The sequence below is a fragment of the Polypterus senegalus genome, chromosome 9 (assembly GCF_016835505.1).
Source record: "Polypterus senegalus isolate Bchr_013 chromosome 9, ASM1683550v1, whole genome shotgun sequence".
In the NCBI taxonomy this organism is placed as follows: domain Eukaryota; kingdom Metazoa; phylum Chordata; class Cladistia; order Polypteriformes; family Polypteridae; genus Polypterus; species Polypterus senegalus.
Window position 1 is genome coordinate 104,257,505 of NC_053162.1, and position 23,660 is coordinate 104,281,164.

The 23,660-nt window shown below is 36.1% G+C and overlaps 1 protein-coding gene across 1 annotated transcript in view; it reads left to right on the top strand.

Annotated features, from left to right (window-relative positions):
- LOC120535608 (WT1 interacting protein) overlaps positions 1-23,660 on the top strand; it is a 184,757-nt gene that overhangs the window by 140,045 nt on the left and 21,052 nt on the right. Inside the window, exons 4-7 of the mRNA XM_039763554.1 lie at positions 6,611-6,673; positions 15,064-15,194; positions 15,829-15,880; positions 17,684-17,752. Of these exons, the coding sequence (XP_039619488.1) occupies positions 6,611-6,673; positions 15,064-15,194; positions 15,829-15,880; positions 17,684-17,752 (315 nt within the window). The remainder of the gene's footprint in view (positions 1-6,610; positions 6,674-15,063; positions 15,195-15,828; positions 15,881-17,683; positions 17,753-23,660) is intronic.

The window sequence follows — 23,660 nt, forward strand, 5'->3', positions numbered from 1 at the left end:
ATGCCAGCAACACTCATGACAATTACAAAACAATTACATTGTCAATCATGTTACGCTATTATTAAAATGTTTCCTTTTCTTTTACTTCTCCGCTGCCAATCAGCTATTTTGATATATATATATATATATATATAAATAGATAGATATGACAACAACACTCATATCAATGACAAAACAATTACATTAACAATCAGCTTACGTTATTTTTAAAATGTTTGCTTTTCTTTTCATAACTTCTTTAACACACTACTTCTCTCACAAGCGCTGGTATTCTGCTAGTATATATATTTATATATATATATATATATATTAATAAATATTTATATATATATATATATATATATATATATATATATATATATATATATATATACACATACAAATACGTTATATATAAATATACTAGCAAAATACCCGGGCTTCACAGCGGCAATGTACTGCCTAAAAATTTTTATTAAGAAGAAAATTAAACCTTTTTAAACTGAGGGAAAATATACCAATAATTATTTCTTAAGGATCTCTTTGTATACCACATTGTGAGTTCGGCCCTCCGGTTGTAATATGACCAAGCTGTGCGCTGAGCTTACTCTTGAGCATGCAACGTACAGTTGGCCATGTGAACAGTAATCTTGTTTCAAATCTCACAGCTTGGATTACTGCTGTCATAATCGGTTTGAGTTTCCTGGTTTGTTTCAATTATGACAGTATTTTTAGGACTTGTGTTGAAGAGACATTTGGCATCTGTCAAGCGTTGTAAGTATACAATCGGTTTCATCGATAATTTCACATCCAGCTTTTGAGAGTTTAAACATTCATAAACATCAAAGTGTCCACTACTGAAATCGTCACCTGCCGATCTAAAATGTTTAAGAGGCATTGGCGATTGTCGAAAGGTGTAAAATATTTGGCCATTTCGGTACACTTGAAAGTTTACAACCGAACAATTCAGCGGCAGCCATCAACTCACATGCAGATGCATAGGTGAAGGGCTTAAGCATTTCACTCTTATAGTGCTCCTGTGTAGTATAATTATCTCCTGTACTGTCATCAGTCCACACCTTGAACCTGTCCCAGTCATTCAATACATAAGACACAATGTTCCTCCGGATATCAAGAGTGAGCCTGATATGGTGGTGCAATATGTAACACAGAGAATGGAAAAGGTAGGTGCCATCTCCGGGCATGGAAGCCGCTCGGTAAGTGACAGTTCTTTGATCGATGGTGATCACCTCGATAGACATGTTAATGGTGGTACGATTGGAATGGTAAAGGAAATGGGTACCTCAACAATGTAAAGTAAGTCTAAAATACCAACACAATAACTATAATTGTAATAAATGAACAATAAAACAGCGGAGAAGCCGTGGATTAAATTAAAAGGCTGTAGTTATCAGCAGGGAGACGGGAATCCCGTGGCGAAGCAAGGAAGGGAATGTAGAGACTGGAGCGACGGACGGCCTTATATAGGCAGGCAGCCAACAACGTGGGATGCGTTGGGATGGGGGACCCAACGCCGCCTCACACGGTCACCGAGCTGCAGACTATGGACGTATATATGTACGTAAGTAGGATTCAGTTAACGTTGGGAACCCGCGTACCAAATTTTTTGAAGATGGGCCCATAAGTAACAAAGATCGTTGAAAAGTTCAATATGGCGGCCGACAGTGGCATCATACCACCGAAATAAGTACGTACATTGGTTTTGGTTAGCGCAGGGAAGCCACCTACCAAATTTCGTGAAGATGGGATCAGCCTTCTACCTACACGGGAAGTTGGAAAATTAGTGACGTTGGAAAGTTCAATATGGCGGCCGACAGTGGCATCATACCATCGAAATAAATACGTACCATCGGTTTCAGTTAGCGCAGGGAAGCCACCTACCAAATTTCGTGAAGATGGGGCCATAAATAAGAAAGTTCATCATGGCGGACGTTGTCGACCGTTATCGACTGTTATGACCATTACGTGTAGAATTTCAAAATGAAACCTGCTTGACTGGAATATAGGCAGGTGAAATGTATTTCTCTTGGTGACACAGTGTCAATTGCAGAATTTGAAGTTGACATTTTTAGGGGTTGAGATCCTAAACCTTAACCACTACACCACACTACCTGCCAATACATGTACTGAAAAATATGAGTGATTATAAGTGATATTTTTTCTGTGATTATTATATAGTTGTCTGGAGAAGAGTGAGACAGCAATTCACATTTGGGTAGCAAAACCAAGTATGTGAGTGATATATGTATCATTCAATACATGTGACAGCATTATAGTATATCTGTAATAACTCAAATTATTTTTTTTCCCCCAAAAGGCACATTATTCATGGCCAAGTATTTCATTGTTCCTTTCATTTTCAAAAAAATGAAAAAGCCCACTGTGCATTCTTCGTCTTTTTTTTTTCCCATCTCCGCAATTGTACCTCCTCATGGCACATTGTTTCAGAAGGTAACTGAACGTACACTTCCCACCACGCCACTACAGCATGTGTGTCACTTACATGACAAGCCACAATGGTAGCGTCCTGATATGCTAAACTGTGGTAAAAATGATGTACAAAACTTCCTCCCATTTGACATATGTTTTATTGTGTCTCATTTCTACTGGTGTATCACACACCACTAATTGGCGATGAGGTATGGAGGAGAAGCAGAAAGTAGGCCTGTTACAGTGTGCTGATGTGACTTTTTTATTTTCTGGATTTTCTTTTTACACTTTTCGGTGGCGAATTTCAAGATTTGCATTTGAATTTCTTATTTTTGCTTTGCTCTTATTGTAAAGAATTCTGCCTTACCCCAACTGAAACTAAATTTTATCCATATACTGACATTCTTTAACTCATTTATAACATTGAAAGCCAGATTATATGAAGCAGCCATCACTTAAGGTGGAATCCAGCCTTACATAGAAGACCAGTGCATAGTGGAGTACATCCAAACACACCAAGCACGATTGCGTTTCATACAGACCTATAGAAATGTAGTTGGAGACCAGACTCCCAAGAGAATGCCAGTATGAATATAAGAGGAAAATGTAAACCCCACAATACAAAAAGAATGGTAGCTTGGTATCAGATGCACTTGTACTAGGCAAATTCATCTCACCAAAGCTACCTCAGATAGATATCAAGTCAGGGTCCCTAGTTTTGAGAGGTGGTAACACACTGAACTGCTATGCCATCTTTTAAACTAAACCGCCATATAGTTATGTGCTGGGGGATAGAGGTGGATGTGTCCTTCAGGTACAAAACTTAACAGAATTCCTTTAGAAATGGGATCTTTTTACAGTATCCCTCAGTGCTACTTGTATGTTAAACGCTAGTCATCTCATTTCTACATCTCTGCATTGCCCTTCTGGCAAAAATCCCATACTGGTTTTCAGGCTGCTTCAGAGTTCAGAACCACCATTGATTTACAACCTTCCATTATGTTCTCAGATTACACCACTCTTGATCTCCCTCCACTGACTATCATTTACAGCCAGGTTTGTTCTTAATGGTCTGTTAGGAGAGTTGGTTTTACGTATCTCTAGACCACAAATCATTCAACGATCCCTTTTTTCCAGCCTGGCATCTCAACTACACACTATTTTATCATTTCTTTATCTGTAGCAGTACAACAACCTTCAAGTTACAATTAGTACAGATGGTCTGCCTGACAATGACTTCTGACTTTATTTCACTTCCTACTGTATATCCTAGATCCTCTGCTGCTGTGGCTGTTTCCTTGCCTTAAACATTTTGGCTATACTAAGGATTAATGACATTCCCACCATATGTGTGTGTATTTTTTCCCACATGGTTTTTCCTCATGTCAGTTGCCACTTGTTACTTGACGCACTACCTATGTTAATTCATATACCTCTCTCAAGTTTGCGTTCAGGCTTCTGTATTTTATTTGACTGTAAGCCTCTGCTAAATTAACAATAATGTTAAAATTTGAGGCACAAAAATATAGCAGAACATTTGTAGGGGTACTATTTTGGCATTTAAGAAAAAGAAAATAATAGGGAGAAAAACATTTCTATGTTCTATGGCTGCTTTGTTGGTTTGTTACCTGGCAACTGTGCTCTATTGTTTGGTTTAAAAGTCTGCATTGTTGGTTTCACGTGAGTCTGGTTTCCTTGTTTACATTTTTTTTTTCCCTGCTGTTTTTGTGTGGCAACAGCTTAAATTATGTCACCTCTACAGCATAAGGCCATGAGGTGAAGCACAGGTCAGGAATTAAGAGAGGCGAAATATATAATTTGCATATTACATGTCATGTTAAAACATCAGTTTATTTTATTTAGGTTAGTAATTTGAAAGAGGTTAATGGTGTTGTAATAAGAATACTGGTTTCTTTTGACAGAAAAACCAAACTCTCTAATGAAAAAATAATTTGGTTATGGTGAACATAGCTGGAAAGCTGATTGACAAATCCTTGTTCTATGCCTAATGCAGAGCAGCTTTGAAGGTTCTGGAGTAGTACTGAGGAATTTTAAAGTCTCATTTCTTTAGTCATGGGGTGGCACAATGGCATTATAGCTAGTGCTGCTGCCTCACAGCTCCAGGGGCCTGGGTTCACATCCTGTACCAGTTACTATACAGGTAACAGTCATAAAATTAGAATATCATGACAAAGTTGATTTATTTCAGTAATTCCATTCAAAAAGTGAAACTTGTATATTAGATTCATTCTTTACACACAGACTGATGTATTTCAAATGTTTATTTCTTTTAATTTTCATGATTATAACTGACAACTAATGAAAGTCCCAAATTCAATATCTAGGAAAATTAGAATATCAATTAACACCAATGCAAAAAAAGGATTTTTAGAAATGTTGGCCAACTGAAAGGTATGAACATGAAAAGTATGAGCATGTACAGCACTCAATATTTAGTTGGGGCTCCTTTGGCCTGGATTACTGCAGCAATGTGGCGTGGCATGGAGTCGATCAGTCTGTGGCACTGCTCAGGTGTTATGAGAGCCCATGTTGCTCTGATAGTGGCCTTCAGCTCTTCTGAATTGTTGGGTCTGGGTATTGCATCTTCCTCTTCACAATACCCCATAGATTTGTTATGGGGTTAAGGTCAGGCGAGTTTGCTGGCCAATCAAGAACAGGGATACCATGGTCCTTAAACCAGGTACTGGTAGCTTTGGCACTTTGTGCAGGTGCCAGGTCATGTTGGAAAATGAAATCTACATCTCCATAAAGTTCGTCAGCAGCAGGAAGCATGAAGTGCTCTAAAACTTCCTGGTAGACGGCTGCGTTGACTTTGGATCTCAGAAAACACAATGGACCAACACCAGCAGATGACATGGCACCCCAAACCATCACTGACTGTGGAAACTTTACACTGGACTTCAAGCAACTTGGATTTTGTGCCTCTCCTCTCTTCCTCCAGACTCTGGGACCTTGATTTCCAAAGAAAATGCAAAATTTACTTTCATCAGAGAACATAACTTTGGACCACTCAGCTGCAGTTTTGTCTTTAGCCCAGGTGAGACGCTTCTGACGCTGTCTCTTGTTCAAGAGTGGCTTGACACAAGAAATGGGACAGCTGAAACCCATGTCTTGCATACATCTGTGCGTGGTGGTTCTTGAAGCACTGACTCCAGCTGCAGTCCACTCTTTGTGAATCTCCCCCACAGTTTTGAATGGGTTTTGTTTCACAATCCTCTCCAGGGTGCGGTTATCCCTATTGCTTGTACACTTTTTTTTTTTTATCACATCTTGTCCTTCCCTTCGCCTCTCTATTAATGTGGTTGGACATAGAGCTCTGTGAACAGCCAGCCCCTTTACCAATGACCTTTTGTGTCTTGCCCTCCTTGTGCAAGGTGTCAATGGTCGTCTTTTGGACAACTGTCAAGTCAGCAGTCTTCCCCATGATTGTGTAGCCTACAGAACTAGACTGAGAGACCATTTAAAGGCTTTTGCAGGTGTTTTGAGTTAATTAGCTGATTAGAGTGTGGCACCAGGTGTCTTCAATATTGAATCTTTTCACAATATTCTAATTTTCTGAGATATTGAATTTGGGACTTTCAATAGTTGTCAGTTATCATCAAAATTAAAAGAAATAAACATTTGAAATACATCAGTCTGTGTGTAATGAATTAATCTAATATACAAGTTTCACTTTTTGAATGGAATTACTGAAATAAATCAACTTTGTCATGATATTCTAATTTTATGACCGGCACCTGTATATAAAATTCTGCATTTATTACCAATGGTAATAAATTTCTTTGGCTAATCACGTCCTTCTCCAACATCCTAGTGATGTGCAGGTAGGATTATTTGGGTGGCATAAACTGGTCCAGCATGACTGTAGTTATTTGAGTATCTTCAAATTAACTGGCTTTTCATTCAGGGCTGGTTCCAGGTTTATTATGGCATTAGTATCCTGAGTTAGTTAATGGACTAAGCTATTTCAGAAAATGAATGGATGGATGAGTGACATTAATTGCATTTCAGTGTATAAATGATAGTGTTTTCTTTTGTTTGTTTTACATTTTTCTGATTGGCAATCTCATCTTAGTATTGAAAATAACACTAAAGTATTTTCTCCTACATTTCTTTTTCCTTCTCACCTGTCTGACATTTTTGTTTTTTATGTTGACAGTACTCAGGGTTCCAGCAAACTGCAGACAAGTGTTTTGTATGTGGACACCTCATCATGGAAATGGTAAGAAAAAGCTCAATCTTATTTTCACCATTTGGCAGAATATACATCAAATATTGTGTTGAGATCAGCCCATATAGCCTCTCAAAACGTAATTTAGGCAAATTTTATGTTGTGAAGTACGTCATTTTTTTATTTCAGATATGAGAGATTGAATAAGAATATTAGTGTAATTTACTGTAACTTCTTTAAATAAACTGGCTTTGAGTCATCTCATTATTGGAGACCATGTTCTGGATACGAGGACAATTTTACTAAAGTGCAAACTAAGAGTTAGCCAATTGAGTCAGACAGTGCAATTGTGCATTTCCTTTATCAGTATAATTTAACTATCTTAATTAAGCTAGGCTTTAAGTCACAGATCTAATCTTTTTTTACCAGTGGCAATCAAAAGTGTTTTGGACTGAGGACCACTTTGCTAAAGTCAAATCTGACAGCAGACCACTTGAGTCTGATAGTCAGTTGGTGTAATTCAGCTTTTCCTTTCAAAGATTTACTTTAAGAAATGCATTTATGTGTGAATAGTAAGGTCAAATCCAACATTGCTGTTAAAGTCCCAGGTTTTAACCATCCATCCATCCATTATCCAACCCGCTATATCCTAACTACAGGGTTACAGGGGTCTGTTGGAGCCAATCCCAGCCAACACAGGGTGCAAGGTAGGAAACAAACCCCGGGCAGGGCGCCAGCCCACATCAGGGCACAGGTTTTAACCAGTGATCCATAATAACCCTTAGCTATGAAGATCAGGTAATAATATGGCACCTCTCAGCACTGATGTGTGTGTCACTGGTGGCATTTGGTTAGAAGGACTGACTCGACTAGATGTGTCCTCTCCATGATGACTTTAGAAGTTTAGAAGAGACCTCTGCAGTTACTGAAATCAGGATGAAGAGGTGTTGCATGTAAACAGGAGCAGAGCAGTAAGTCATGGAATTGAAGCAAAAGTTGCTGCGGTCTCCAAGAAAGTTAGCCTGTGTCCTGAGTGGTGATAGTTTTAGATCCATGTATGCTGTTTCTCATGTATCTAAGTCCATTGATTTTGTAGTGTTGAAGTCAGCTAGTATCCTTGATTGTTAAAAAAAATGCCTAAGCAAGCACATGACAGACTAATAATGTATCTGAGCAATTTAGAATTACTTTGCCCTGATGACTGTCAAGTTGTGGTCCACTTGACTTATGTTTGGGGACCACTGGTGGTCCACAGATCACACTGTTAGAACCACTGGTTTGGGCTGGTGATTCCAAAGTCTTGGGTTTAAGAGGGTTTATCACTCATGCACCAGTTATTTGAGGGCAGCATCAGACTGCCAATAGCTGTGGACTGGATTTGGCAGGCCAGATTGTTTGAAATACCTACTTTTATTTCATAACACATAGAACTTTGTTTTATTTTGACACATTCTGGAAATAAGGGTTCCTTAATTTTCCTGTGCATACAAAGGGTACAATGCGAGTAGGATTTCAGTTCCAGCTCTTTGTGCAAGTTTTCAGATACCAACCCTTGTAATAAGAAAGTTTAGGATCAGAAAGTGCTGAGCAGTGCATATAATAATAAAAATATCATTTATTTTATTTATAGGTGCCTTTCAAGGCACATGAGCACACTTTACAGAACACATTTATAACAACAGTCACAATATAAAATTAATAGAATATTACAGTACAATAAAACCTGAATAAATACAATAATAAAGTTAAATTTAAATTTAGTAGCTAAAATTGTCAGACAGAATAAACCATCATAAAAAGATGTGTTTTAAGATGAGATTTAAAGGTGGTAAGTGAGTCAATATTACAAATATCTTGTGGGAGAGAGTTCCAGAGATGTGGGGCTGCTCGACTGAAAGCTCTAAACTCTATGGTAGTGAAGTGAGCAGGAGGTATAATAAGATTTCATAGAGGAAGAAGATCTAAGGATACGAGAAGGAAAGGAGATGTGAAGAAGATCAGAAAGATAAGGAGGTGACAGATTATGAAGGGGCTTGAAAGTAATAAGCATAATCTTAAAATCAATGTGATATTTAACAGGGAGCCAGTGAAGCTGCTGTAGAACAGGAGTAATGCGTTATATGGAAGAGGTTCTAGTAGTAATACGAGCTGCAGTATTCTGAACCAACTGAAGTTTTTAAAGAAGTTTGCAAGGAAGACCAGAAAGGATAGAATTACAATAATTAATACAAGATGTAATCAGAGCTTGAACAAGAATAGCAGCAGAATAGTAGCTGAAAGAGGTGGACGGCTGATATTATGTAGATGAAAATCCGCTGACCGAGTAACATTATCAATATGTGCCTCAAATTTTAAGGTACTATTGAGAATAACACCTAAGCTCATAACCTGGGAGGAAGAAGAGATTACAGAATTATCAATAGTCAATACAATATTATCACATTTGCCCAAAACAGATTTCGTTCCTACCAGAAGAAACTCTATTTTATTACTATTTAATTTAAGAAAATTAGCAGACAGCCATAATTTAACTTCCTACAGACAGTCAGAGAAGAAAGAAGATGGAAGAGTGGAATCAGGCTTAGTAGACAGATAGATCTGGGTGTCGTCAGCATAACAGTGAAAATAAATATTACATTTTCTAAACATATGACCAAGAGGCAGGAGATAAATGATAAACAGAAGGGGACCCAAGTCAGAGCCCTGGGGAGCACCACTAACAACTGGGCAAAGTTGTGATCTGAAATTTTTTAGTTGTACAAACTGTGTACAATCCGAGAGATAAGATTTAAACCAGGCATGTGGAGTGCCAATAATACCAATTCAATTAATCTCTCAAGGAAAGTATCAAGAGCGATTGTGTCAAAGGCAGAACTCAGATATACTCTTCCCCTTTTTCAAACACCTACTTCAGATGCATCTTTTTTTGTCATCATGTTTTTAAATGTATTGTTTTTGTAATGACAAAGTGAAAATTTAATTTTTATAATGTAATGTGTGTAGCTGCATCTTTTCCAGGTTCCCAAAACTGAGCAGCTACTGAGTTGGCAAGGTTGGGTCTAGCATGTGTCAAACGTGTGACAAAAGAAATTTCACAGTCTGATAAAATTTATGTTTAAAATATTTTGTGAAAATTTAAAAAAGAACAAATCACAAAAATTCAGAAAAAAATTATTACACGGAATAAAAGGCAAAACGGGGGGTTCTTCTCTGTTTCATTACAATCTTAGCTTTCTCGTGTTAAATTTCAGTTATGTTCTATAGTTAAAAACTTGTTTATGGTGAACTTACATATAGGCTTTACTTCAAACATGTTCAGTGTATTCAGTTTGCTATGAATCTGTTTGCCTTCCATGCCTTACCAACTGCAAGTCAGATCACAGACTAAACTGCCCTCTAGTCAAAGTAATAAAAGAATAATTAGAATATTCCATTTACAAGTTAGCGTGTAGGAATTATAATAGAACCTTCCATTAACTATATTAACTACTGTTATATAGGCAAACATTATAACATAACTAGCAAATTACTTCTGTCAATTTGATATACTAACTAACTAACAACTCTCCTAACAAGTCTTCTTACATTTATATTTTGTTTCACAGATCACTTAATTTATTCAAAACTCTTCTTCAGTTATGGTAGATGGGATTTTTTTATTTGCTGAGTGGCTGCTTTTTTAGGCCATCTGCATTAATATCATTTAGTGACAGCTATATTTATGCAGACAATTCTGTTTATACCAGGCAGGCCATGTAATTCAGAAGGATAGTGGATGAACCTATAAAGTTAAGTGGCTTAGAATGTGACAAGGTAGGTTAAGCTTGGCACATTACTGCGAGTATATCAGGAATTACAGCTGTTCTGATGTCCTAAAATTTTACATTTTCACCACCTACTCAAAGCATCATGATGCACCAACATTGATGGACTGAAAGCCAGAAGTCTACGTGACCATCATCATCAAGTCCTTCCATGAGAACCCTAAATGCAAAGAGGACTGTTTGACTAATGTTAGGTAGATTGCTCAGAGGGGACTGGGCGGTCTCTTGGTCTGGAACCCCTACAGATTTTATTTTTTCTCCAGCCTTTGGAGTTTTTTTTTTTTCTGTCCACCCTGGCCATCGGACCTTACTCTTATTCTATGTTAATTAATGTTGACTTATGTTTATTTTTTATTGTGTCTTTTATTTTTCTATTCATTTTGTAAAGCACTTTCAGCTACATTTTTTTTGTATGAATATGTGCTATATAAATAAATGTTGATTGATTGATTGATTGATTGATTGATATGCCACCACTAAAAAACATCCCACCAAACACTGTCCTGTGGTCAGAAAATGAAGGTGGCTTATGGAGGCTGGCATATCTTGCTTAGAGTAATACTCTGTAAAGTAACAGTTAAGTGAGACGGAGGTGCTGAAAAAGGCATATCGTAGCATGTCATGTAATTTTCTAACTTGCTTAATCCAGACCAGGCTGGTGCTGGAGCCTATCCTTGCTAGCATAAGGTACAAGGCAGGAACAAACTCCAGACTAGGCACCAGTCCATCGCAGTGTATTGTAACCCTCGATTCATTATGCTTTACTGAGCATGTGTTAAGGCAGGTAATAACCAGAGTTCCATTTGAGTCAGTGAGCATTGAGGAAGTTATAACTACAGTGATCAAAGACTCCTGAATGCTGGTTTTAGAGGCACAGTGTCAAAAGTTAAAGACATATCTGTGTGGCTCAGTTGAAGTGATTGAAGTCTAAATTTTCTTGATTGTGATAGAAAAAAATAGAAATAACATATTTGTAATTGCTGACCTTGAAATACTGTAGTTAAAAATAACACACCACATGCTTATGTTTGAAAACTGTCACTTTTAACCTTCTAAGAGTGACCCTCAGAGGCCTAGGGCCTCCAGTAATATCAAATATCAAAAATATTATATTTGTGATCAGCAGCTTCAAAATACTATAAAGTGACATTTCTCATGCCTTTATTACCGATCAGCGTTTTTTACAGTTTTGTGAAAAGGAATAACTTTGACCCATTTTATCCCATTAGAGGGTGAACCTCTGGGGTCAATTGATGTGATATGCACAACGTCAAGTCCTTCTGATCATTTTTGCTGAAGACACCTATTGGTTTATTCTTTATTATAACTGCATAATTTCCTGAACAAAATAAGGTCAACAATGGTCTAACATTTAGGATTGTTCCTTCTTAGAGGGCCAAAAATAGGGGGGAAACCGAAAACGCTTAAAGTTGATGTAACTGGTAAATCAGGAGGCACCAAACCAAAAAAACTGAGATGGTTTTAAAGCATTCATAAGTAATTCTTATGAATGACAATATTTTTTGTAGAGTGTTTGCACAGTCCCCACTGTCTTGTCATAAATCAAAGACTGGGCCCTAAATAGTTGGCTGTGTTGTGGTCTGCCAGCACATCCAGGTTTGCTCTGTTCCTCTTGTGCTCGGTGCTGTCTGGATGGGTGCCAGCTCCCCTTGAAAGGCATAATCAATCCGTGCAGTCCAGGTGACAAACATTGTAGGTAGTCACAGGTTTATAAGCCCACGTGTGACGTTAAATAATAAAGGGAGAGTTTGGAGCCTATTATAGAAAATTATTGTACAGGCTACATTTTTCCAAAACCAATTTATTCCTTGTAAATTCGGAAATCAAGATACATTGTTTGTTTTTAATTTTTTTCTTAATATATTTTTGATAAATTTTCATTCTGTTTACACAAATTTGCTTGAGTTCAATGTTATATGCAGCAACTCCCCCAGCTATTCTTGTAAGTGACGTGCTTCTGTGAAAGAAATTCACAGGAGGCATGTTGTATTCTTCCTAGAAAGGGAGGACTCATCAGTTCTCCTATTAATTACAGGTGAGACATAAGTCTCAAAATGACACTGTTGTCAAGTCGCTTACTTTCTAAAATCATTTAATACTACAGCTGCTGCCCGCTATTAGCAGTCTCAGAGGTTGAGGCAAATGAATAAGAACAAAAGTTATTTAACAAACAAGAGGAAATCGTTTTGTCCATTAAGCTTGTTTGGTTAACTATTAGCCTACTTGTCCCAATAAGTCATCCAGATTCTTGTTAAATGTTTTAAAGGTTTCTAGTTTAGCTACATAACTTTATATAAGTTCACATACATATATACAGTCAATATGCACACACAGAAACAAACATTATAGTGCAAAATGCCAAACCACTTTTTCATCTCACCAAACCATACTGAAAAATCTCTGATATTCATAATCTTACTTTATATTGTCATAACATATTTGGAAGTAGTTCAAATCTTAACTCTCTTTATCAGAAACTACCATATCCATCTACATACCACATCCATAAAATGTTCCGACTCTGATTCTGACTAAATGTAAATTGTAATATAATTTGTTAAAATGTACAATTTCACATATACTGATTCAATTACACAGTTTTTTCTTCTATACTTTTGATAGAAATATAGCTTCTTTTTTAATTTTTTAAGCTTAGTCTTGTGATTAATTTTACACAATGTTTATAAGCCACAACAACATTGCCACTTTAAACCTGAACTGTAACAGGTTAGAGTGCTAAAAAGTAGCCTAATGATTCACGCTGGCAGTGACGAAGTGCCGTGTATCCTGTATGTTGTGTGATTTCCATCAACATAGTAAATATAGAGGTGCCGAAGGTGGTGGTACCAGAAATTGAGGAGTCAGAGTTGGAGTTGTTTATAGTTGTTTGTACTGACTCCACATCCCTGCCCCAATGTCTGTTGTCTATCTGTCAACCCACTTTCAAACCTGATGAATCCTACTTAAGGTCCCAATGATCTGATGAACACTAAATCATGGAGGCAGGAATCACACATTCAAGCTGCTTTTCTTATTTTGTTTTTCTGGAAATAACAAAGTCTGTGTTTTACAGTCTTCTCTTTTAGGTTTCTGCATCAAAACTTGGGTAGTGTAACTGCAGCTCTTTAAGCATGACAGCACCTTTTCAGCATTCCACTCTATATCTGACATATCTCTGGACTTCCAACAAGTGCCCAAATTCTGCAAATAGGCCAAAGTTATTCCAAATGCCAAAACTGCAAACCCAAAAGCTATAAATGACTTCAGACTGGAGGCCATAACTACTTATATCATGAAGTCCTTTTAGAAGTTCATTAACAGACAGCTGCTAAACAAAACCCAGACCTATCAGGACCCTTACCAATTTACATACAGACCAAAGAGGGGGAGTGGAGGTCGCCAAAGCAACACTTCTGGATTTGCTGTAGAAGCACTTGCAAGGACAGAAAACCCAAGCAAGATTGATGTTTATTAATTTCAGATCTGCCTTTAATACAATCCAGCCTCATATCTTAATTGACAAACTAAGCTGAAAACTAAGACAAACAACTGAATGGTCAGATCTTACCTGTTTTGAATAGAACTGATGTGAATAGTAATTAAACATCAGCAAACATATACAGTTAGAAAGTTCCTATATGCAATAATTAAGCTGAAAAATGTGCAACATATAAAATGCAGCATAAGTAACCCTTTTTATGCAGCAATCTTGAATACCTGAATTGGGTCTCACCATGGAAATGTGGGCCACCTGGTCACTCATCATCAGCCCCCCACCACTCCTTCCAGCCTCTCCCTCCACTAAAGGCCCTTTATATCAGGTTGCTGCAGCTTCCTCTTGAGAATTATTACTTTTATCATCTTTGTGAGAACCTTGAGAACCAAACTCTTCTCGGATCACTTTTTTAAGTTATCTGTTATCATAATTTTTATGCCTATTTTGATTACCAGGACACAACCAGGTGCTGCACAAGATCATGATCATTATATAATATTAATGTACAACTGTTCTTTTGTCAGTTATTGATATTGATTAACCATACAGTCATTTAGATAAAAAGAAAAGAAAGGGATCTTTGTATAACACATGGCAGTATAGCTTTCAGTTTTGTGTTTTCTTTGCTGACTGTAAAAGTCCCAACTCGATTTAAATTCTGGCTGTAAATAGCAGGCAAATATCAATTTCCTGGTGCATAGCAAACTGTCATTTGGCGGTACTACACTTGAAACCATTTTAAACTTTCAGCCCAGGCTTCATTTTTATTGTGTAACCTTGAGCAATTAATTTATAACACCAGTGCTTGAGCTGTATTTAAACAAAAAAGCTAAACTTTTTAATGCATCCTGATTTTATAAGTTGGGTTATTTGTCAGATAAATAATAGTTTTAACTTTTGTTCCTTTGAGATTAATATTAGGGATTCCTGAATATTTTAAATGTATTGATTTTTGAATATTTTGGTTTCTTCCAGATATTTGACAGAAACTGTTTTAAATTGGACTTTTGCAGTTTTTGTAGTCTTTCTTAGAGTGTGATGTGTAGAATGAGCCAATCAAGTTTAATGAAACATTTATTCATAGAGTGTTGTGTCCACAGATCCTGCAAGCTTTGGGCAAGTCCTACCATCCCGGCTGCTTTCGCTGTGTAGTCTGCAATGACTGCTTAGACGGAGTCCCTTTTACAGTTGACGTTGACAATAATATCTACTGTGTCAAGGACTACCACACGTAAGAATACAGTTAGCATTGCTGGCTCATCTTTTTTTTTTGGTTTTGAATCAGTTACTTAGTTAACTGCAGTTTGACTCCTTTTGCTTTTGGAATAACCCTGTACATCTGTATATATGGTGTGTGTATGTATGTGTGTGTGTGTGTGCGCGTATGTATATATATATAAAATAAATATGCATTGAGGTAATTGTTGTTATAATTTTGTAAACACATTGAACTGCATTCAAAGTATTAAATGTCCTGCAGAAATATTATTATCATCTCAAATCAAAGGTTATATCAAGGATATAGTACTACAGTAGCAGATGTCTTTTCATTCTAAAGTTACAGTACAAGGGTCTTAGGCCTGGCTATATGAGCTATGGCTTCTGTAGAAAAATAAATGTATGAAATTAAACATTTGTTACAGAAGTAATTTGTAATCCTCATGGTTAGAGTAAATTTGATAAACCAGTTTATAGAGGATTTTTGAGGAGTGTTGGATAACCATAACCTGCACATCAGAAAAAGAAAGCCTTTCTCATGAAATGGTGGACCCTCAGCAATGCGTATTCAACATTTATGTTGTGGCATGCTTTTTGAGATGTATGTTTTAACTAAATTCTTGAGAATTTTGATTTTTGTTTTTCAGTGTATTTGCTCCTAAATGTGCATCGTGTCACCAGCCTATCCTACCTGCACAGGTAATGTACCAGAGAGAGATGCCCAAAATTGATTAGCCTTGTGATTTCATTGTTGTTAAGCATTTATAACTATATATGTATGTCATTATTTTACAAGAAAACCAACTAAGAATTGGTGGATTGTCTGGCAGTAATGCCTCAGTTCCCTTTCTCTCTCTTTCAGCTGCTCACACTTGTTCTGACTTTTATATTCACTCCAGCCTTCTTTCATGTTTTCTATGCACTAGCTCCATCTCTGTTCTCACTTGGTCTTTGTCTCTGTCTCTCACATTTTCATGCAAGCATTTGGTCTATTTCTATTTTTCTGTTTTTTGCACTCATGTTTCCTCCATTTTGATCTTTCTGTGTTACACTCACTCATTATGTATCATGAGCTTTCTCATTCCCTTATTCATATATAGCACATGGTAAGTTGTTCTTTGGTTATATAAGTTTGTACATTGGGTTAGTTAAATGATCATTTATGAAGTATATTAAACCCTTTCCCCAGTGTATTAATGGGTCTGTTAAATACTTAAAATCACATTGCAGAATTATCCAAAATGTATTGTTTTCTAGAAAAAAATTATGAATTGTACATCTTGTGTAGTAGTTAGCACTGCTTCATAACTGTTCCAGTGTTCAGCTCCCATGCCCAATCATTGTCTTATGCACCTTGCCCATTTGTACTGTATGGGTTTTCTTACCACATCCACAATGACATGCTGTTTAAATTAACAGGTGATTCCAAATTGGTCCTTTGTGAGTGTGTGTATTTCAGTAGTCCCTACAATGAACTGGCACGCTCTTCAAGCCTATTTTCTATTTTGAGGCCCAAAACTGCTTGGAAAGGCTGTAGCCTCCCGACCCTGAATTGGATTTTTCACGTTTGAGGTTGTTGAAATTATAAGAGTGTCAGTGTACCAACATATAGGATTCATAAAAGCATTTCAGCACAGTTAATTTATCTGTAAAGATACTGGTAATCATAAATGGCATCTTAGAGAGATATACTTGTGATCATAACTGCCATTTAAGACACTAGAGTTTCTTTAAATGATGTACTTTACAACTTTTGACTCATAAATGAAGATGTTTCCTTTCTAATAAATAGCCTTTAGTAGAAAAGAAAAACAAACTATACTGTACATGAATTCAAATTCAATTACTGTCAAAACGTTTTTTTCTAAACAGTACCACTTGATTTTCTATGTTGTCTTTATGCTGCCAAAATTATTGAGTTTCTTTGTAATTATTCCTTTTTTACATGCACTGTATATACATATTTTAAAGGGTGAAAAAACCAAGTTTTGCAAGTATTCATAAAACTCGGTGCTAATAAAATCTCACCAAATATTAGCCTTTTCTTAATGTTTATATCTTCTCCCTATGCCTTTGTTTTTTGTTGTTTTTTTTTTTCTCAGAGTACATTAGTGTTACTCCCACATCCCAAAGATAACATTTTAAATTATTTTATTATTCTAAGTATGTAAGTGTTAGGATACACTTTTTGAACTGGATATAAACCCTGCTTAGTGTTGGTTTCCCTTTCCTGCATCTGATGTTGCTGGAATAAGCTCTGACCCCCATGACACAGAATTGGATTAAACTTTGCAGATGTTACATTATATATTTTGTATGCAAAAAATCCAAACATGTACCTTGGTGTATGTAGTTACCTCCGTGCAGTGTTGTTAAATGGAGATCATACTAGGTATCATTTAAGGTGTGTATTGATTTCTAACAAGCCCTTTATTTTAAGAAAAACGATTTTGTTTTTTTTTGTTTTTTTAATGTCTATACATTTTCTCGTTTTCCTTACAGGGCTCTGAAGAGACGATACGAGTGGTTTCAATGGACAGAGACTATCATGTGGAGTGCTATCACTGTGAGGTACAGTATTAAGTGCTTGCTCTTGAGAGTTGACTCTAATGTTCTGTTTTTCCACAAAAAGCCAGAATACTCTCTTGTGTGTTTAATCTAATTTTTTTTTTGTTTTTTTGTTTCTTCTTTTTAAATTTCCCTACACATATAATAATTTGATTAATGAATGTTTATAAAATTTGTATTTTAATTCATTTTTTTATTAATTTCTTTATAAATTTTCCATTGCAGAGAGCACCTCTTTTTATCTTATTCTATATTGCATATTTTACATTGAAATATTGGTGTTTTGAAAGAGGTTTAAAAACTGATTTTTTTTTTGTAGTATCTAAGAATCCTTTGAAGTTTGTCTTCTCACATTTCCAAATGAAACCAATTATGTTATTATATTGAATCATGTATTTGCCTTACTGTATTAAAGCAACTGAAAACATGCTTTGACAAATACAGAAATGGCTTTTTTGGTTGTGGCCAAGGGTGTTTATTTTACCAGTGCCTTGACAAAAGGTTAATAATGTCCTATTTAAATGTCATTGTCTGGGCTTAAGTCAGGATAACTGGTTACCACTTAAAATGTCTTGGATCACTTTCTGTGGCCTTGGACATCCTCAGGGCTTAATTTCATGTCATCAGCTGTATAAATTGCACTGTAAAATCTGTATCATATTAATTCATCAGAAACTCCTCGAAATGCCTGAAATTCTTATTTTAAAATTCATTTTTGTTTTCTTTTTGGGTGATGTTTCTGTATAATTATAAATAGAATAAAATTTTTTCACTTTTAGGGGTATCATTGTAAAGTACAGTAATCCCTCCTCGATCACGGGGGTTGCGTTCCAGAACCCCCCGCGATAGGTGAAAATCCACGAAGTAGAAACCATATGTTTGTATGGTTATTTTTATATATTTTAAGCCCTTATAAACTCTCCACACTGTTAACATTATTAGAGCCCTCTAGACATGAAATAACACCCTTTAGTCAAAAGTTTAAACTGTGCTCCATGACATGACAGAGATGGCAGTTCTTTCTCGCGATTAAAAGAATGCAAATATATCTTCTCTTCAAAGGAGCGCCGTCAGGAGCAGAGAATATCAGAGAGAGAGAGAGAGAGAGTGTGACAGAAAAGCAAACAATCAAAAAATCAATACGTGCTGTTGGGCTTTTAAGTATGTGCACCGCGATAAAGCAGCCACAAAGAAGGGAGCAATGTGAAGGTAGTCTTTCAGCATTTTTTAGAGTAGCATCCGTATCCTCTAGGCAAACAGCCTCTGTGTAAACAGCCCCTCTGCTCACACCCCCTCCGTCAGCAGCAAAGAATGTGAGAGAGACCGAGAAAAGCCAACAATCAAGCACCGCTCGGGAAGCATATCGTATATCATTGAGGAGTTTTATTTAATACGTAATACATGCTCTGATTGGGTAGCTTCTAAGCCATCCGCCAATAGCGTCCCTTGTATGAAATCAACTGGGCAAACAAACTGAGGAAGCATGTACCATAAATTAAAAGACCCATTGTCTGCAGAAATCCTCGAACCAGTGAAAAATCCGCGATATATATTTAGATATGCTTACATTTAAAATCTGCGATGGAGTGAAGCCACGAAAGTCGAAGCGCAATATAGCGAGGGATCACTGTAAAACACAATGGTTGCGGACTTTTTTTGGAGGAAGATGACTTTCTCAAAGCACCAGGCACATTAAGCTGTGGTAACAGTAGTCTGTCCCACTTGGGCTCAGCTGTCAGGTGCACACCTTATTCCTTAGCCTGTACAGCAAGTAGCTAAAATTGTTCCTTCTCTTACCTTGTATATACCTCAACCATCCTCATGAAAAGGCTGCAAAATTTAAAATATTGACACTTCTGCTGTCACTTAGTTAAAAATCATTTCACACCTACTGTATATACATTTAACAGCAAAAATCAGGTGACCAGCTCTCACCCTATTGCTTAGATATTAAAAGTATCAGTGTCATAAAGTATAAAGATGCAGGAACATAGAAATATACATTTTGAACAGGGAAATGCATGTGCATATGAATTAAATTGTTTTGCTGTTAATCCCACAAGACTTTTTCACCTATACAACAGGTCTTTTTAAAAATGTAGTGTAAAAATTCTGTGAAGATCTGAGTCACTGGTAGTTTAAAAAAATGGATGTAAAGAAACAGATTAAAAACACTCAATGATTCATATAATATACAGTACTTTCAGCGCGTTATATTATCACATTATATTCATTCATATCACATTAAGTTTCATTTTTCTTATACTAATAACTTTTATCAGAGCTGTTTAGTTATATGGAAAACAAAATAAAAAAACACTCTAAAAATCAAGGATATAGGAGGTAACATCCAACTATTCTCAGAAATCTGAGAACAAGCATTTGTTAGACAGCCATTCCCTAAGCATTTGCTTTTCTTTCATAACATCCGGAATTTGATTTTATACTGATTAATTTTGTTTTTCAATCATTCTGAGTTATTTTTGTTATATGCATATAATTCAAACTCTTCTGTTAACATGAAATACATGTTAGGCATATATTACATTTTTCTGCTTTAAAAATACACTCGAACTGTTGATTTTAAAATTTACAGCTGCAGCATGCAACAGTGTTTTTTTAAACAGTGAGAATTTCAATAGTGTTGCATTATGTATAACACAATACTTACTCTCATATGACATATTTCTTACGGACAACACAGCTATCAAATTCTTTTAAACCAGAATAACATGAAAGAAATAGTACTGCATACTCAAGTGAAGTCCTGTCTATAATGACGCAGAAGAGCTGCTGGTTTTACTTTTATTATTTCATTGTATAAAAAGGCACTTTGGAAAATCCAGAAATTTCTGCAAACTGCTCATTAACCATACTACGCAATTAAACATATTGCTCTTTATTTCAGTGGATGGAACTTTTTAACCTAAAAATCAGAGATAATACAGTACAATCCACCAGTAAATTCTTCCATTAAAAAATAAAACAGTAGTAGTACCAGGAGTACTGTGCACAGAGCAGAGTGAAATTCCTGCTTGCATGTCAAACCAACATGCAACATATTAGAGTTAACTAAAGATAGTTAAGGTAACAATGTTTCTTACCTTGATAAGATGAAGAGTCTTACTTTTTCTGGCTAGTGATGTTGAGGTGGACTGTAGTGTAGTTCAAAGACAAGTAGTGATGATCTTGATTATTGGAATTATTAGAATTTTCTTCCATCAGGTCTTCAAACTTTTAGATACTTTTTGCAGAACTGGACCAAAGTAATATGTGTACAGCCTCTCATCCTGTATATGCAGCGTCACATTTTTGTGATTAGTTCCATTTGTGTTCATTAATGGTATTATACTGTATAGTACCATCAATTTAATTTGGATATTTACATTTTATCATTCATTCCTCACTGCTATTTTTACTTATGTGAATACTATACAATTATGTAATGATTATTAATATAGTTTGTTGATTCCAGTCTGTCCTTAAAGCAGATAATCAAAAAAGTATGAATGAATTTCCCCTTGGGGTGCTAACCACAAAAAAAATAATTCTTAAATGTTTTATCCTGGGATACTGCATATCTGCTTGTCAAAGTCAGTGACCCATTTCCAAACAAAATAAAGTTATATAATGGGAGATTGTCTCAAATAATTGGCATTGTATTTGCAAAAAAGTGGGGACCCTCTACACCAATCATCAGACACAAAACTGTCTTTGTAAAAAGTCAGACAGAAAAAAAAGTTCATGTTTACAAAAATGTCTGGGCTTTAGAGGCAACAGACAAGTGGAAAACAACAACTCCAGTTTGGCACAAATGATGGAAGAAAACCAAACACTTGCAGAATGTCTTTAAGAAGCTGGAGAATAACCCCCAAAAATACTAAGACAAACGGACAAATTGCAATCGGACTTGAGCAGCTATTTGCAGCACAATAAGCCCTGCATGCGCACAGACCCCGTTTCAGATATGCATAAAGACAAGGGGATACTGAATTATAAACAAAAACTTCCTTCTGTGTACTGAAAAAAGTTTTCGTTTAAATACCAGGTTCAAAACTGCACCATTCACAAAATATTTTTTAGCACTAATAAAACATTTTGATTCACAAAATAAGCAAAATTAAAATGCAAGTGCACTGCATGTGGTAGCTCACAACAGCACTTGAAAAGAATAACAAAAAAAGATCTTTTGATGGGAGATATGGTCTACAGTGTTATAACTACATGATGAAAAGTCTAATTGTTTGATATTCTGTAGTTAATTTTTACCAGCTTTTCCTGATGCTGTGGGTTAGAATTTGCAGTTGATTTTGTGGTTTTCTTCACATGGGAATTCAATAATTACAATAGCTTTTCACTTCAGAGCATAGTTTTTTCCACTGTGAAATATTTTGAAATTTATCCACCAACATTTTTTACCACCTGTTGTTGGGAACGTATCCTACCGTCAATCACAATGCAATGGGGAAAAAAGTTCATTGCACAGTCATTTCTATATCTGATTTGGGTTCTAATTAATAAAAGTGAATCCTTTTCATTTGTGTAATGATCTGCTGACTAATATGTTTGTTTTGATATTTTCAACTCTGATTCTTGTCTTGTGATTTGGTTTTGGCCCATTTCTGTCTTTCAACCACATTTTTTTCTCATGGTTACCTTATAAATCCTAAATGACTAAAAGCAGTAATATAAACAGCCTAATCGCTTCTAACCAGGATAATATAGGCTTTAGTGGTCAACCTGGACTTAAATGATGAGACTCATGGGTGTATGCGACCCTTAGCTAAAGGCTTGGCCACCTGCACTAGTTTCATAAATTAGATCATGGTGTATGTATGTATTGATATTTTTTATTAAAGGGGCCAAGCTCTATATCAGTCATAAGATAAAAGGAAAAAGGTGTGTTTTTATCTGTTAAGTTTAAGAGCTAATGGTACTGACTCCGATTTCATTGCAACCCTGTGACAGTTAGAGCCCTAACTAACTAACTGCTAAGGACTTTCTGAGGAAGTGGTTGGCTACTCTGGGAAGTTGTGTGTTTACAGTATATACCCAAAATTTGCAGGGGTTACATTCCTAGATCACCTGTGAATTGTGAAAAACTGCAAATTTTGGATGTGGTTAAAAAAAATGCCTATTTTTATAGTTTAAACCCTAAATATGCCCCCCAAAACAATTTCATTTCAAACTAAGCTTAATACATTACCTAAAAAAAGAATGTAAAGGTAAACCTGTATACTGTACTGCCATGTCTCCTGCAGTGCTAGAATATAAAATACCGATGTTACCGCTATATGTACTGGAATTCATGCAAGCGTGTTTTCATTGTCAGAATCCTTAGAAGGTGCAGCGTGTTTTGGCAGCATCTTGGGGCTTAAACTTTTAAACTACCACATAATTGGGGTTTAATGCATCCCTGGACACCAAATACATTTTTGCTGCACTTTAAGTAAACGTCAGAATTCACAAAGAAAAAGTGAAATTTTAATGGAACACATTTTTTTCATACAAAGAGCATCACAATTACTGCAACACTGATTATTTTACACACTGCTAATGAACTGTAAAAACTATTTTAAAAAACTACTGGAACAATATCTACAAGGTGCAACTGACACCACGGATGAAATTCAGTAAATCACAGAGCTGCACTCAAGCACACAGAGGTAAACGCTGATGCATGTCTCTTTCAGAAGTTCAGTATGCAGTTAGTTCTCGATTAAAGAATAGACAAACATCATAGGGGAGCACAACGGGAGCGGGACCCCTAACAGGAGCAGAGGATGTCTGTTAAGAGAGAGAAATAAAGCAATCAGCCAAAAAGAACAGGTGCTGTTCAGGCTTTTAAGTATGCGTAGCATCACATACGAAGCATATCACGCGACAGAGCAGCCTCAAGTAAGGGAGCAAT